At 45.8% G+C, this 12,909-nt stretch overlaps 1 protein-coding gene across 1 annotated transcript; it reads right to left on the reverse strand.

Annotated features, from left to right (window-relative positions):
• Nucleotides 1–2,727: 2,727 nt before the first annotated feature.
• LOC136288794 (aquaporin-7-like) lies at nt 2,728–11,934 on the reverse strand. Its single transcript, XM_066182294.1, has 6 exons — nt 11,840–11,934; nt 8,122–8,248; nt 6,126–6,263; nt 5,272–5,390; nt 3,707–3,924; nt 2,728–2,887 (listed from the first exon to the last, which is right to left on the reverse strand). The coding sequence occupies exons 1-6, from the start codon at nt 11,930–11,932 to the stop codon at nt 2,728–2,730; spliced, it is 855 nt and encodes a 284-aa protein (XP_066038391.1). The 5' UTR covers nt 11,933–11,934.
• Nucleotides 11,935–12,909: the final 975 nt, after the last annotated feature.

Genomic DNA, 12,909 nt, shown 5'->3' on the forward strand with positions numbered 1-12,909 from the left:
CTTGGAGCCTCTCACTGGTTTTGCTTTCAAACCACTACACTATCCAATTGCAGCAGTGAAATGAAAGCACATGTAATTCACTGTAACTTTAACAGACCCATGCTGAGTATGAAGATGTTTCTGCCGTGTCCTTTAAAAGAAAACTGTCCTGACCGTGCATGCTGTGGGAGCAGGCTGGAACCCACTGTACACAGAAGTATCTTTCACTCCACATAGAACCAAACTCTGCACTCCCTGTTCGTCATTCAACTTCTGCTCTGAGATTCATGGTACAGTGGAGCTTGGGACTTCCATGTGTCTACATTAGCCTAGTCACTTGCTCTGCAGCGCAGACCACTTTTTGGCCTTTGTGCTGTATCTTTTCAAATGGTGACATGATTTGCAATAATCCTGACGCCAGGAGCTGCAAGGTCCTTTGTTGCCTCCCTTTTGTGGGGGCTGCTGAGCAGAGAGTCAATGGTGTTGAGTCCCATCAGCCAGGAGGACCCCTTGGTTTGTCACACATTCATTTGCAAAGCTGACCATTGAAACAGACACTTTTCAGTTGGGCAGGATCTCACCAGGGGCCCCTGAGATCCTACAACCTTAGAAGCCCCTGATGCTGTTTTCTGTACTGTAAGTTTTCAGGTTAGAACTGCACTTTAACCCATTCAGTGCTGGTTTTCAGTTACTCCTGTTTCCATTACTTTTCTATGCTATTCTGTCTTCCAAATATGCTGGAATCATGGTAGCACCCAACACATTTTGTGCCTGAATATGGAAATCAAAATCACTGTCTTTAAATAAGCATTGATTATTTAAACAGCATCATCTCTAATTTTTGCAACCACCACATAATTTCACAAGACAAACCTACCTCACAGGGATGTTGTGAGGCTTTCCTGAGTATTTGGATGGCCTTCAGAAAGATGAACCCATTCTGTAAATGCTTAATAGTATTGTAATAAATATTTGAATATTTTCCTCCAAAGTGATTGGGTATTTGAAGATGCTTTGGGAGCACATGGACATGGGATGCAAAGGATCTGTGGCAAGAGCAGTGTTCAGGATGGATTGTTTGGGGTGTTTTTTTAATGCAGTAAGAATCTCACTGAGAAGGGATGGGTTACAGTGCTTTCAGCTAATCCTTCTTGAGCTACTCAGAAATTCCCAGTTTATTTCACACAGGCCAAAAGACTGAACTGTGTGGCAGCTGTTCTACTTCTGTCCCACAGTCACTGTACAAAATCTCTGCAGCCATCAGCCCCTGCTCAGGCATATTTTGCCACTTCCAGCAGTGCGAAGGGCCCACCTTCAAATGCTATTGTTGCATTGCCTGGCAGCCACTCTCTGCTACCCCTAGATGACAAGAAATCGTCTAATGCATGCTCTCAAGCCCATGTGCATCTTGAGACAGGTGAAGATCTGTGGTAGCTGCTCTACTGATATAAAGTGAACTCTTTAGAGAAAGCACATGTCACTTCCCACCCAACCCCACTTCCCATGCCGTAGTAGTACCTCAGTTATCCTTATAATATTGAGATGGGAATGGTCATTAAAGCCAGTAAATGCCCTTTTCTGGAATTCTGTGCAGTAGTGATGTTCTGTCATTTCCTACTCTTGGAGAACTCTGAGTTGTTTATTCATGGCACCCAGCCCTGGGACTGCAGTAATGTGCTTGACATACATACCATACTTGTTTAAGCACTTTCTAGAAAATTTAGACTGTTCTCACCCTCCTGGGAACAGCTTCTGATAGTGTTCTGCTTTTAATTCAGTGACACTTGAAACTTGTAAGGCTATTGCAAGCCCACTTCCTCATTCAAATGGAGGTAGCAGAATTCCTGCAGCAGCAGGGCAACGTCTTACATTTCTGATGCGTGCAGAGTAGGAAAAAAGCATGGGGGGGTGTGGGGAGGGGACAGTTTGTTCGAGTTTTTGGAGATGCTGTCACAGAAGTTCTCTGACTTCTTTCCTGTGGTGATAGTTGGTGTAGCTCAAGTCTTGAGTGTCAGAGATACCAGCATGTTCCAGCAGAACTGTGGCAGGATTCAGGAGACCCTGTTGTTTAGTAATTTTTTCATGCTTCCTGAATGTTCAGATAAAAAAAAAAAAAAAAAAAAAAAAAAAAAAAAAAAAAAAAAAAAAAAAAAAAAACACAACAACAACAACAACTCAAGAGGTTCATGCTTCTATTTTAGACTGTCCTTGTTGTTCTCTCTTCTGTGCTGTTCCAAACTAGATGTTTGTTAGGGTGACAGATACGCAAATGAAGCAAGCCTAGGCCCCTGGTCCATCACTGTAGTATATGCCTCTTACCAAAGAATATTCCAGATCAAAATTTCTGTGATAATTAACTAAATCATGCTGTATCTGCTGCTGTTGATGCCTGGATTTTGATTTATATGAATATATACATATCTGGAGACTTGTGGCTCTTCTTTGCTTTTCTTCAGAATATGGTGATTGTTTGGAGATTGAGTTTTGTTTTGGGTTTTTTTCGTTTTTGGTTTTGGTTTTGGTTTTGGGGGTTGTTGTTGGTTATTTTGGTAGATTTTTGCACAGGGAGATTGGATCATTTCATCCGGTCACAGTAAGGTCGAGTCCTACACAGATCTGCTCAATATCTTATACCAAGTTTGTCTGTTTAAGCAGAGTAGGTTTACTGAAATCTAGTCCGTCATCTGTCCACCTGCATGGTGGACAAACAGATGTGCCCTGCACGTGTGTCATCACTGCACGTGGCCATCACAGTCTGGAAGTCTTCATGCCTGCCTGTTCTTTCTCATGTTCCATTTCATGGACAGGATGGTTGTGAAAATCAATGCAGAGTTTGTAGATGAAAACACCAAAAAGACATCCCAGAATTGGGGCTGCGACTGGGACCCACCACCAGGAATGCTCAGCCCTAAAATGAAACACAGAAGAGGCAGCTGGTGAGCCAGACTGGAACCACGGCCCTGCCGCCACATGCTGCTGGAGTGGGAGTGAGCTGTGTGAGCAGAGGAGTCTGTCCCACTCTGGGCACCAAGCCTACAATTGGCTTGGACAAATTCGCTGTCCCCCCACATAACTGCTGGAGGGAAGGTCATTTTCCCCATCAGCATGGAAAGGTGGCTCTACACTGCAGGTTTCTTGTTCTCCAAAGAAATGGGCTGTGTGGTCTTGATGAGTAGGACTCTCAGACAGACATGGGCATTTTTTCTGCCTGTTTCAAATAAAATCTGTCACTCCTCTACTGAACTCTCAAATATATTTTCTGGAAATTAAGGAAAATGGGCATCTGGTACAGGAGACTCTGGTAATGATCTCACCATAGGAAAAGCCATAACATGACACCATCATACTAGATAAAAGCGGGCAAGGTTTCATGTGCAAATTCAGACTCTAAATTTAGAGTCTGAATTCCTGTTCAGCAATCCACTTGCATTCCAGTGAGCTCCATTCTGGCTCTCTGCTCACTGCAAAATCCAGCTGGATCTCCAGTGAACAGGCAGACAATTTAGTGCCCAAACTGAGGTATCAGAGCATCAAGGTGAATCCCATGCCAGAGAATAAGTGTACTCCAAATTTTGTGCACAAGGCTCCTGTAGGCACAACCCTCACAACTCTGCAGTGACACCATCACTTGGTCCAAAGAAAAAAAGGCTCCATGACACATTTTATCTTGTTCTTATCTTCTCCCCTGGCAAGCTGAGCAGTGTAAGAGTAAAAACAGGTCACTCACGTGAAGACGGCTGTTCCCCAGCCAGCAATTGCTGTGAAGATCCGGGGTGGCAGGTCCCTGGAGGGGTTTATGGCATAGCCTGTGTTCAGCCCCATTCCCAGACCAATGCCCAGGACCAGCATACCAGTAAGCATGGGCTGAGCGCCCTTGATGGCTGCATTGTTTTTCTCATCATGGATGACCATAACACCCAGGATCAACATAACTGTTGCTGTAAACTGCGGGAACAGAAAAGGGAGAAGAACAGGTCAGGAGAAAGAATGGGAAAAGTTGAAAGATCCTGCTCAGCAGAGCAGGAGAGACTTCCTGGAATGAAAGAGCAGATGAGATTCATGGTCTTATCAAGGCAGGAGGGACCCAAATATTACCCACTCCTCACAGGTGGACTGAAGAAAATTGTTTTCTGAGCAAAAATATCATCACCAAGACTGATACCAAATTCTCAGCAATGTCATCTCTCTCTATCTTTCAAGTCAGGGAAATGGGTTATTTTAAGTACATTCTGTCTGAAAGAAGCAGAGCCATAAGAAACTGCTCACAAGACAAATCTCATCATCCCCAGAGGAAGTGATGTTTTGCACAGCCTGCAGATATCAGATTCTCACCTGGGAAACTGAATTTCCCATCAGTGACTACATAGCTGACATTTGTAGACTTGCAGTGCCCAAGACATCAAGAAGCATAATTTTGGTAGAAGTGATGACACCTGTCACTTTATGCCTCAGAAAATGCAGCTGGAGAGACTGGGACCGCTTGCACAGACACCAGCAAAACTGAAACTGCAGCTTTTGGCAAGGTACTGTCACTCTTATTTGCTTTCTTGTCCATCAAGGACACTGCCTGGTGCACAGGAGACTGAGGGGACCCACTCCCCACTTCTAGGCTCTTCCACCATCTTCTTCATCCTTCCCAGGCAGGAGTCTTGTCAGCTCAGAGTCCAAATCATAGGCTTCCAAAGATTTACATTGGAAGTGAATCTTCCTTCTCTGTTGCCTCAGTGCCCTACATCCCCTGAAGAATCCCTTTGCTGTTTCTGGGCATCTGGACACTGTGCTGTAAGCTGGGAATCCACTGCACACAGTCTCAATGGATCTGTTCAAACACAGAAATTCAGTCCAGGCTGCACTCATGTGGAGACAGACCCAGGCTCTCTGTGCCAGGGAGGGGCAGCCAGCACAGCTGCCAAGGAGCATGGAGTGAGTATAGAATCCAAATTGGGAAGGAATAGCTCAACCTAGAACCCACAGAAGACAGCTGGTGATATAGCTCAGCTTCTCTGTTCTCACTGCTTGTGCGACATGCAAGGAAGGTGTCTTCAGAGCCTCCGGACCAAGCTGTGGAGCAGGCTACATGCATTAGGCTTTAGGCTGAACCCTTTAGGCTCACCCAGCCACCAAGGTGCCTTGGATCTTACCTTTCTGGTGCCTGCCTGGATGCTGGGCTCCTTGGGAAAAGAGATTGTGGTTGTGTCTGTGCATGTAGTGCTGTGAGGACCTGTAGCAGCTCTGCAGCAGCACCTGTAACCACCCACCTTCTCCTAGCACACCATGGCCATTTCCACTGACCTCTGTGAAGAAGGCTCCCTGCAAGGATACATTGGGAGCAGGGTAAGTAGAGAAGATCATTGCTGTGGCAGTTGGTCCCGACACTGTAAGGTTCCCCTTGGTGTAGTCATAAATAGCATCTAGGAGAAGTGGGAATTATGGAAGTTAGCACAGCATTCATCCCACAGGATAAGCACACAAGTCCACCTGTTGCAGACAGCACAACATCAAGGAGAAGGGAGGCAGTGGAAGATGTGATGGAGGTGACACACTCCTCACAGAGCATGATCTTACCAATATCTGTTACCCACAGACTTTGGTCTGCAGTCACTTCCTTACACCTACCAACTCCCTACTGCTGTTCCAGGTGCCCAGGGTAGCCTGGATGGTCTGGATGCACTGGAGGCCTCCAACCCTCTGCCCCTCAGAAACTGACACATGCTAGAGACAATGGGTGGTGGATCCTCTGCTCACAGCTCAAAACGCCCAAAATTGCTGCAAACCTGTGTTCCACAGAGCAGCAGAGTCCCCCAAGAGTTCCAGCAGCACCTAAGACATGGTAGTTCATGAAAATAAAGCTCCTGCAGACCTGGAAACAAAATGCTGACAAAATGCAGCTACTGCCCTTCTGCTGAAGAAACAGGTCTTCAAAGTGGGAATGCCTGAGTAAAATGAACTGTGTTCTCCAAGAACTGTGTATCCTTCCCAAAGGTATATCTGGGACCTGCTCTGAACTTGAGCTGTGGTCTGTCCTACAAGCCAGGAGCTTGCCCTCCTCACCCAGAAATCATGCTGGGTACTGTAAAAGGACATATTTTTGACAACACTGTGAGTTGACTGAAATTAGACCTCTGTGATAAAAGACACAATCCTACCATAGTAGAGAGCAAAGACAGTGGCTGCTGCCATAAAGGAGCCCAGGAACTGGCCAATTATATAAGCTGCAAGTGTTGTCCAGGAGATGTTTCCTAAAACACATTGTGTAATGGTGATGGCAGCATTCAGATGAGCTCCTGCAAAATCACAGAAAAAGAGGGGTCTCAGCACTGATGCAGCTGTTTAGGAACATGTAACATGGTGGAGGCCTCATCCCTAGAAACATTCCATGCCAGGTTGAACAGGGCTTTGAGCAAACTGCTCTATTTGATGTTTCTGCTCATTGCAGGGCAGTTGGACTGGATGAACTTGAAAGGTCTCTTCCAACCCAAGCTACTCTTTGGTTCTATATCCCATGCCCTGCAGGAATCACCCAGACAGACCCAGAACAGCAAGAATCTCTCATGTCTTACTCCTGCACAGACACAAAATGAGCCTTTCTCTCTCAACAGCTGAATCATGCAGGTCAAATAGCTCCTAACTAGTTTTCTAAAAATTCTGTAGACTACAGGCTGCCTCCAGAGACTGGGCTATCTCACCTGTCAGATACACCTGTCATGGGATGGCATGAGTTTCCTTATGACTTTCTCAATGGGCTTCTCCCTACTGAGCTTCAAAAGAGCCTGTACTTCAACACATTTTAAGTAGCTGCAGGAAGATGAGGACCTGTGTTTTGATGGAACATTTTCGGTGGAGGGGATTGGTATCACAATGGTGCTTTTGAAGACTAAATGGGTCTGGGTCTCATGGCCTTGGTGCACACCACATGTGTTCTTGAGGCCTCCTGTCCCCAGGAATCCAAACAAAAAATTTCTTTTTCCTGCCTGACAGGTATATAATTTGAGGGTCAGTAAATGTTCCAGCCTTCATGACTATCTTCTGCTTCAGACTCCCAAAGGGGTAAGATGCAGACACCCATCATTTCATCGAAGTGCAGGGCAGAGTGAAATGGAAGTGCATGTACCACGTGCTACAGTCCAATAACCACAACTGGAATGGGGGCAGATCCCTTCTTAGACCCTCTGCTCTTTTGTGGGTATGGCCAGCCATTTCAGAGATCACAAAAAGCATCTTGTGACACAGATGAAGCCAAATTACTATGTCAGGAAGGTCTGCAGTTTATTTTGTAACCATGCTATTGCTGGCTGAGCTGAGATCCTTTCTGCACTGCCCTCTGCTCTCAGCAGACCTGCTCCTTCTAAAAAGTCAGTTAAGACTGCAGGACCTACTTTCCTCAGTCCACTTTCCCCAGGATGTTTCCACCAACTCCAAAAGGACAAGAAAATCAAGTTCCTGACTGCTCACATGGATTTTTTTTTTCCTTTCCAAGTTAGCCCCAGGTCTGGACCTCTGTCTACTCCAACAGTTCAAGAGCAAGGAGTTGCTTTAATTTTCTGCCCTTAATGTTGTCTCTTGGTGCAAATGAATACAGAAATTGCAGAAGGCAAAGGTAATGCTCTTGTCATGTGAGGGATGCCACCCCATGGCCCCGAAACACCACTTCCCAAGTTCATGTGGAGCATCTGTGCATGGATGTGTGTGATAAGGAGAAAAATTGCATCCCATTCATTTTGCAACATCAGCAGTAAGCTGTCCTTCACAATAAATTATTTACTTCCTCATGGGTTGTATCAGCAGCAGGTTATGGGATCTCCCTGCCTCCCTGGGCCATGCTGGCATGTCCCAGATAGGGGAGCTGCTGAAATCTGACTCTGCTGGCCACAGCAGAAGGGACTGGCCAAACCTCTCTCCCTGTCCTGCTTACCCTGCCACAGGTCAGAACACAAATTTGGGGTCAGTATTCTGTACATATGCTGTGCATGCCTTGTCCCTGACCTCTCGTGCTTTCCTTGCCTGGGGATTCTAGGACTGTTTTTGGTGAGGACTGCCCATGCCACCCCTCCACGCACCCCTCCACACCCCACTCCTCCTGTCCTCAATGCACATGGCGTTTATAGGACATGGATATGTCCCATGCCTGACAGTGCTGCTCACCAGATATTCCTCCAGCCGCATAGACGCCCAAGGTAGCACCAATGCCAAATGCCATATTGATGCTCAGATAGTGACCACTATTTCCTTTTCCCAGTACTACTTGTGCCACAGAAGACAAGCCAAAAACCTGTGTAAAAAGAAAGACAGAAAGGAGCATTAAGAGTATTCTTGTTGCTGTGGTAGACTGAGCTTCTTTGCTATTTTTTCTGCAAAAGTAATCACCTTCCAAATGCAGGAAGTCTCTAAGGTGACCATGGTCAGCAGACAAAGAACAACCTTGCCCTACAAAAATTGGAGTGATACCTGAGAGTGGTATCCATCAAACAAAACTAGGCGCTCTCATTATGGTTGGGTATGGGGAGACAAACCCCAAACACTCACATCAAGAACTGGAGCTCAGTGGGGGTCACTCACACAGCCACACTGTAGACATCTCTGCCTGAAACCAGGGACATGAACTGGGGGACCACTGGGAGATAATGTCCAAGGTGGATGGAAGGAAGGCGTGCAAAATCTTACTATCCTTCTTTTCCTGGTGTGCAATTTATTGGCTAAATATGTCGTTTGGGCAGCACACAGCTATTTGCCAAACTCAACTCTAATTTTGGTAACATTCCAGCGAAAGACAAGAAAGGAAACTCTGGTTTAACTTTTCTGTTCATCACATATATTTTCAATTTGGAAATAGCCAAAGTTTCAGTGGTTTTTTTAGTGACTAAAGGAAAACCAAGGAAAAAAACTAAAGGTAAACACTCTCCAGCAGGAAAATACATATTCAAGACATTGTTCTGTCCTGAAAGAGGGAATTCTATTTTATGCTTTTGATGTGGTAAGAATGGAAAAATCAGTGCTTTGCATGCTCTGTGTTGAAATCTAGATAAGGACAAGGCATCTCTTGAGGTTTCTGGTCCACAAACCACTGAGGGTTTGGAAAGTGTATCCTGTTCCTTGGACTGCATTGATGTTTATCCAAGGTGACATGTCTTTCAAAGACAAGAAAGTCAATATGTTCTCCAGCACATAAACTTCTGCTTTGGCTTGTACTGTTTAACTGTGATTTTTTTCTGGCTACTCTGCATCCAAATTTTATCTCGTGTCTGCCTCCCCTCATTGCTTTCAGACATCACCCAAATCCCCTGTTCCCCAGAGATACTGCTCTTCTTACCTCACTTGTAGACACAGACCACACTTTGCTCTGTGCAGAGCTACAGCCCCCACAGTATGAGCCCTTCTCAGTCTGCCTCAGCAAAAGCCCCCAGAAACAGTTTGTGATGTCCCCTTAACATCTGCAAATTACACAAATTCTATATATTCATATCTGATTTTCCCAAAGCCCAAGAGACAACAAATATGTAAGGCATGGGTTTTGCAGGAGAGCACACAGGTGTAGAGAGAGGGTTGCAAGGGAGGAGACATGACTGTGCATAAACAGCACTATCCTGAAAAAAAAAAAAATACAAGATAGGACAGATCCAAACTTCTGTTTTCTTCCTGTATCCTCACAGTCCCAAAACAACATTTATTTTAATTTCTTCTTCCCTAGTCCTTGTGCTGCTTAGTCCTGCTGCCTGGTTCCTCTTACCAACACTGCCTGTCCATTAAACTGAGGGGCACTGGCGTGAGTTTTATTGTCCAAACAACAGCCATTCAGGCATCCTGGAGGTGCATCCAGAACACTGCCTGTTGCACTGAGGGTCAAGGTGCTGCTGAAGTGTTGGGTGCCGTATACTTTGTTCTGATGTTGGATGCTGCTTGTCTTCAGCCCTTGATGGGGCCCATGTGCAGTGCGCTCCTTTTCTGTTTTCCTACACATCAATCAGTGAAGGAAGAGCCAGTGTGAGCTGCAGGCTGCAAAATCTGCCTTGAACTGTCAGAGTGCAGAGGACAGTCTCTACCTCATACTGCTTCCCTGCCAGGATGACCCTGAAGTTGTTCTTTATCACCTGGGAACTTTTACCACCAAATAACAGAGAATGGAAAAAAGCAATGGTTCACTAAGCTGCTGCAGAGACATCATAGATGTCTGTACTCTGACTTACTATGGGTGCAGAAATACTGGAGAGTGAAATTCAAAAGCTGGATGTGCAAAATTACATGATAAAAAGCAACCATGCTCTGCACAGGCAGTTGTTGCCCTTGGAAATTACTCCCTTTCTTGATACAGAAAGCTGTGTCAGAAGGTTCCTATGCTTACAAAGATCTTAATTTCTCCCTCTTTAAATCTCCAAGTACAAGTTATTTAGGTTATGCCCAGCCTTTGCATGCCAGCCTCTGTCCAGTCTAAAGTGTGTCAGCCCAGGCTAAGTCCAGGTGTAGCAAATTGGCACCGATAGATACTAGATACTGGGCGTTTTCAGAGGGAGGATCTCATTCTGCTCTGTTGATCAAACACTCAAAGTCTCTGGTCCCTGGATGAAGTGAGCACTTCTTCCCCAGGCCCCCACAGTGACTGCAAAACTTTCCTAATCCTCTACCCAAACATTTCTGAAGCAGCCCAGGAGCTCAAACCCGCTTAATTATTTCTTGGTGTAACAGATCCCACAGGCAAGGGGGCAGTTTATATGTGATTTACATAACCACAGATGCAGTTTATGTATGATTTACATAAGCACTGTTCAATTGGCAGCAAGAAAATCAAAAGCGAAATCCTGGCATGCTTCACACCCTGTAATTATATTTCCTAATGGTGGCTTGTGGTTCTAGAGAATTTCTCTGGAAAGTTCATTACCCTGGCAACCCTGAGGGGAAGACGGATGAACACTGTTCATTTTGCAGCAGCTGTCAGTGATAGAAGAGCCCATGTCTGTTCCCCAGACCTGTTCAGACCGCCCCCAACAACACCACATCTATGGCACAGCAGGAGGAAAAGCCTCCATCCACGGTGTGGAATCTTCCAGGAAGTGTGGCACAAGCATTGTAGACACTACTCTTTGATTTCGTTCCCAAACTCTTTCTCAGTTTTCTCCAGAAGAGAACTGAAAGAGCAACATGTCCAGAGAAGGGCAATGGAGCTGAGGAAGGACCCACAGGAGCACAAGTCTGATGAGGAGCAGCTGCAGGAGCTGGGGATGTTCAGTCTGGAGAAAAGGATGCTCAGGGAAGACCAGATCACTCTCTTCAGCTTCCTGACAGGAGGGTGTAGCCAGGGGAGGCTGATCTCTCCTCCCATGTAACAAGTGACAGGGCAAAGGGAAATGGCCTCAAACTGTGGCAGGGGAGGATTAGGTTGGATATTAGGAAAAATCTGTTCACCAGTATGGTTGTCAAGCATTGGAACAGGCTGCCCAGGAAAGTGGTGTGTTAATATATATATATATATATATATATATATATATATAATACCTTAGAGGTATTTAAAAGACTTGCAGATGTGGCACTTAGGGATATGGTTTAGTGGTGGCCTCTGCAGTGCCAGGTTAATGCTTGAACTCTTAAAGGTCTTTCCCAACCTAAATGATTCTGTGATGTTTTAATTCTTTCCCACCTACTTCACTCTCTCCCAGCACTCACCTCCCTTTCCCTGCATGACTTTTTTTGCTCCAGGTGATTTTTGGCAGATAGTCTGCTGGGAAACTACCACCTCACCAAAGCAGAGGGGTGAGCAGTACCAACCAACCACTGGGCAACCCAGAGGATGTGGTAGGAAACCACTGACCTTACAAACCTCTGCCTTAAATGCCTGCATGCACCCGCACATACACATGCACAGACTCCTTACCATAAGGATGAATGTCCCCAGTGCTTCTGCCAGCATCTCCCTTACAGTACTGTTACGAATTCTGAGCAGCTTCTTAGTCTTCTCCAATATCATCTTCCCCGCCTCCTTATGGTTGCTTTTGCACTCCTGCTGTGATGGCACACTTCATTGCACTGAGCCAGGTTACCCTTTGAAACTTGGCACCCTCTTCACCCCCAGACACCTTCTCTCCTTTGGTTAACAATGAACAAGCCAATAAAGCAGCAGCTAGCTTCCAAGTCTTCCCACACCTTCCCTGCCTCCCCAGTATGCCATCCTATAAAAGTTGTATGGTAGAATGCAATATTTCTGTTATGAGGGCATTGGTGATACTGTGCCTCTGCCCAGAAGAGCCTAACCCCAGAACAGTGGAGCTGTCAATAGGCTTGATGTGCTCCTGAAGCCTGTCTTTCTCCTTAACCTTTTCTACAGATCTGAACAGGAATTTTGGCTCTGCTCTCCATTGTAACCCATTGACTGATGGTTTGGTACTGTTTTTTTTAAAACAGATTGGATTGGGACTGTTTGCCCACACAGGACTATTTGGATGCCTCTTCTGCAGCAAGGATATTCTGCCTGGAGCTGGTATGTTCTGCTGTCTGCAGCTGGGAAGAGCACAATGCATTGTTTCAGGTGGAATATTTGCTCTTGTTGAATGCACCTGTCTCTGCAGGTGCCATCACACTCATGGGGAGCCTTGCCACCAGCTACCCTGTCTGTCCTCTCATACAGGGCAAGGAGAAACCTACCTCAGCAATGGTCTCAAGAGATTTTCAATCTTTCCTGGCTGCCAGAGCAGAACCATTACTGTCGTGATTCCTCCTCCATCTCCTCATTCCCTCTGCCTATCTCCTTGCTCACCAGGTGCTCTTACCTTTCCATGGTGAAAAGGTTTTAATACCTTCAATTAATCATGGAAAACTTACATCCACTGAACACTCAAGACCTCTTCCCTTGAGCCTTTTCTGGTTCTTCGCTGGTTTTCTTCACCTTCCTCACAACCTGCTGCAGCTTCTCAGTGTGTCTCTGGAGGGGCCAGCTCTGCAGAGGTG

The sequence above is a fragment of the Chamaea fasciata genome, unplaced genomic scaffold, assembly GCF_029207755.1.
Source record: "Chamaea fasciata isolate MVZ Bird 193981 ecotype frontalis unplaced genomic scaffold, bChaFas1.0.hap1 SCAF_4, whole genome shotgun sequence".
NCBI lineage: Eukaryota > Metazoa > Chordata > Aves > Passeriformes > Sylviidae > Chamaea > Chamaea fasciata.

Coding starts and splice junctions, on each gene's coding strand:
- LOC136288794 (XM_066182294.1), bottom strand. CDS start 11,932: ATGATATTGGAGAAGACTAAGAAGCTGCTCAGAATTCGTAACAGTACT. Junction 8,249..11,839: donor TGGGGACATTCATCCTTATG/GTAAGGAGTCTG, acceptor CTTTTTACACAG/GTTTTTGGCTTGTCTTCTGT. Junction 3,925..5,271: donor AGGGAGCCTTCTTCACAGAG/GTCAGTGGAAAT, acceptor CTGTTCCCGCAG/TTTACAGCAACAGTTATGTT.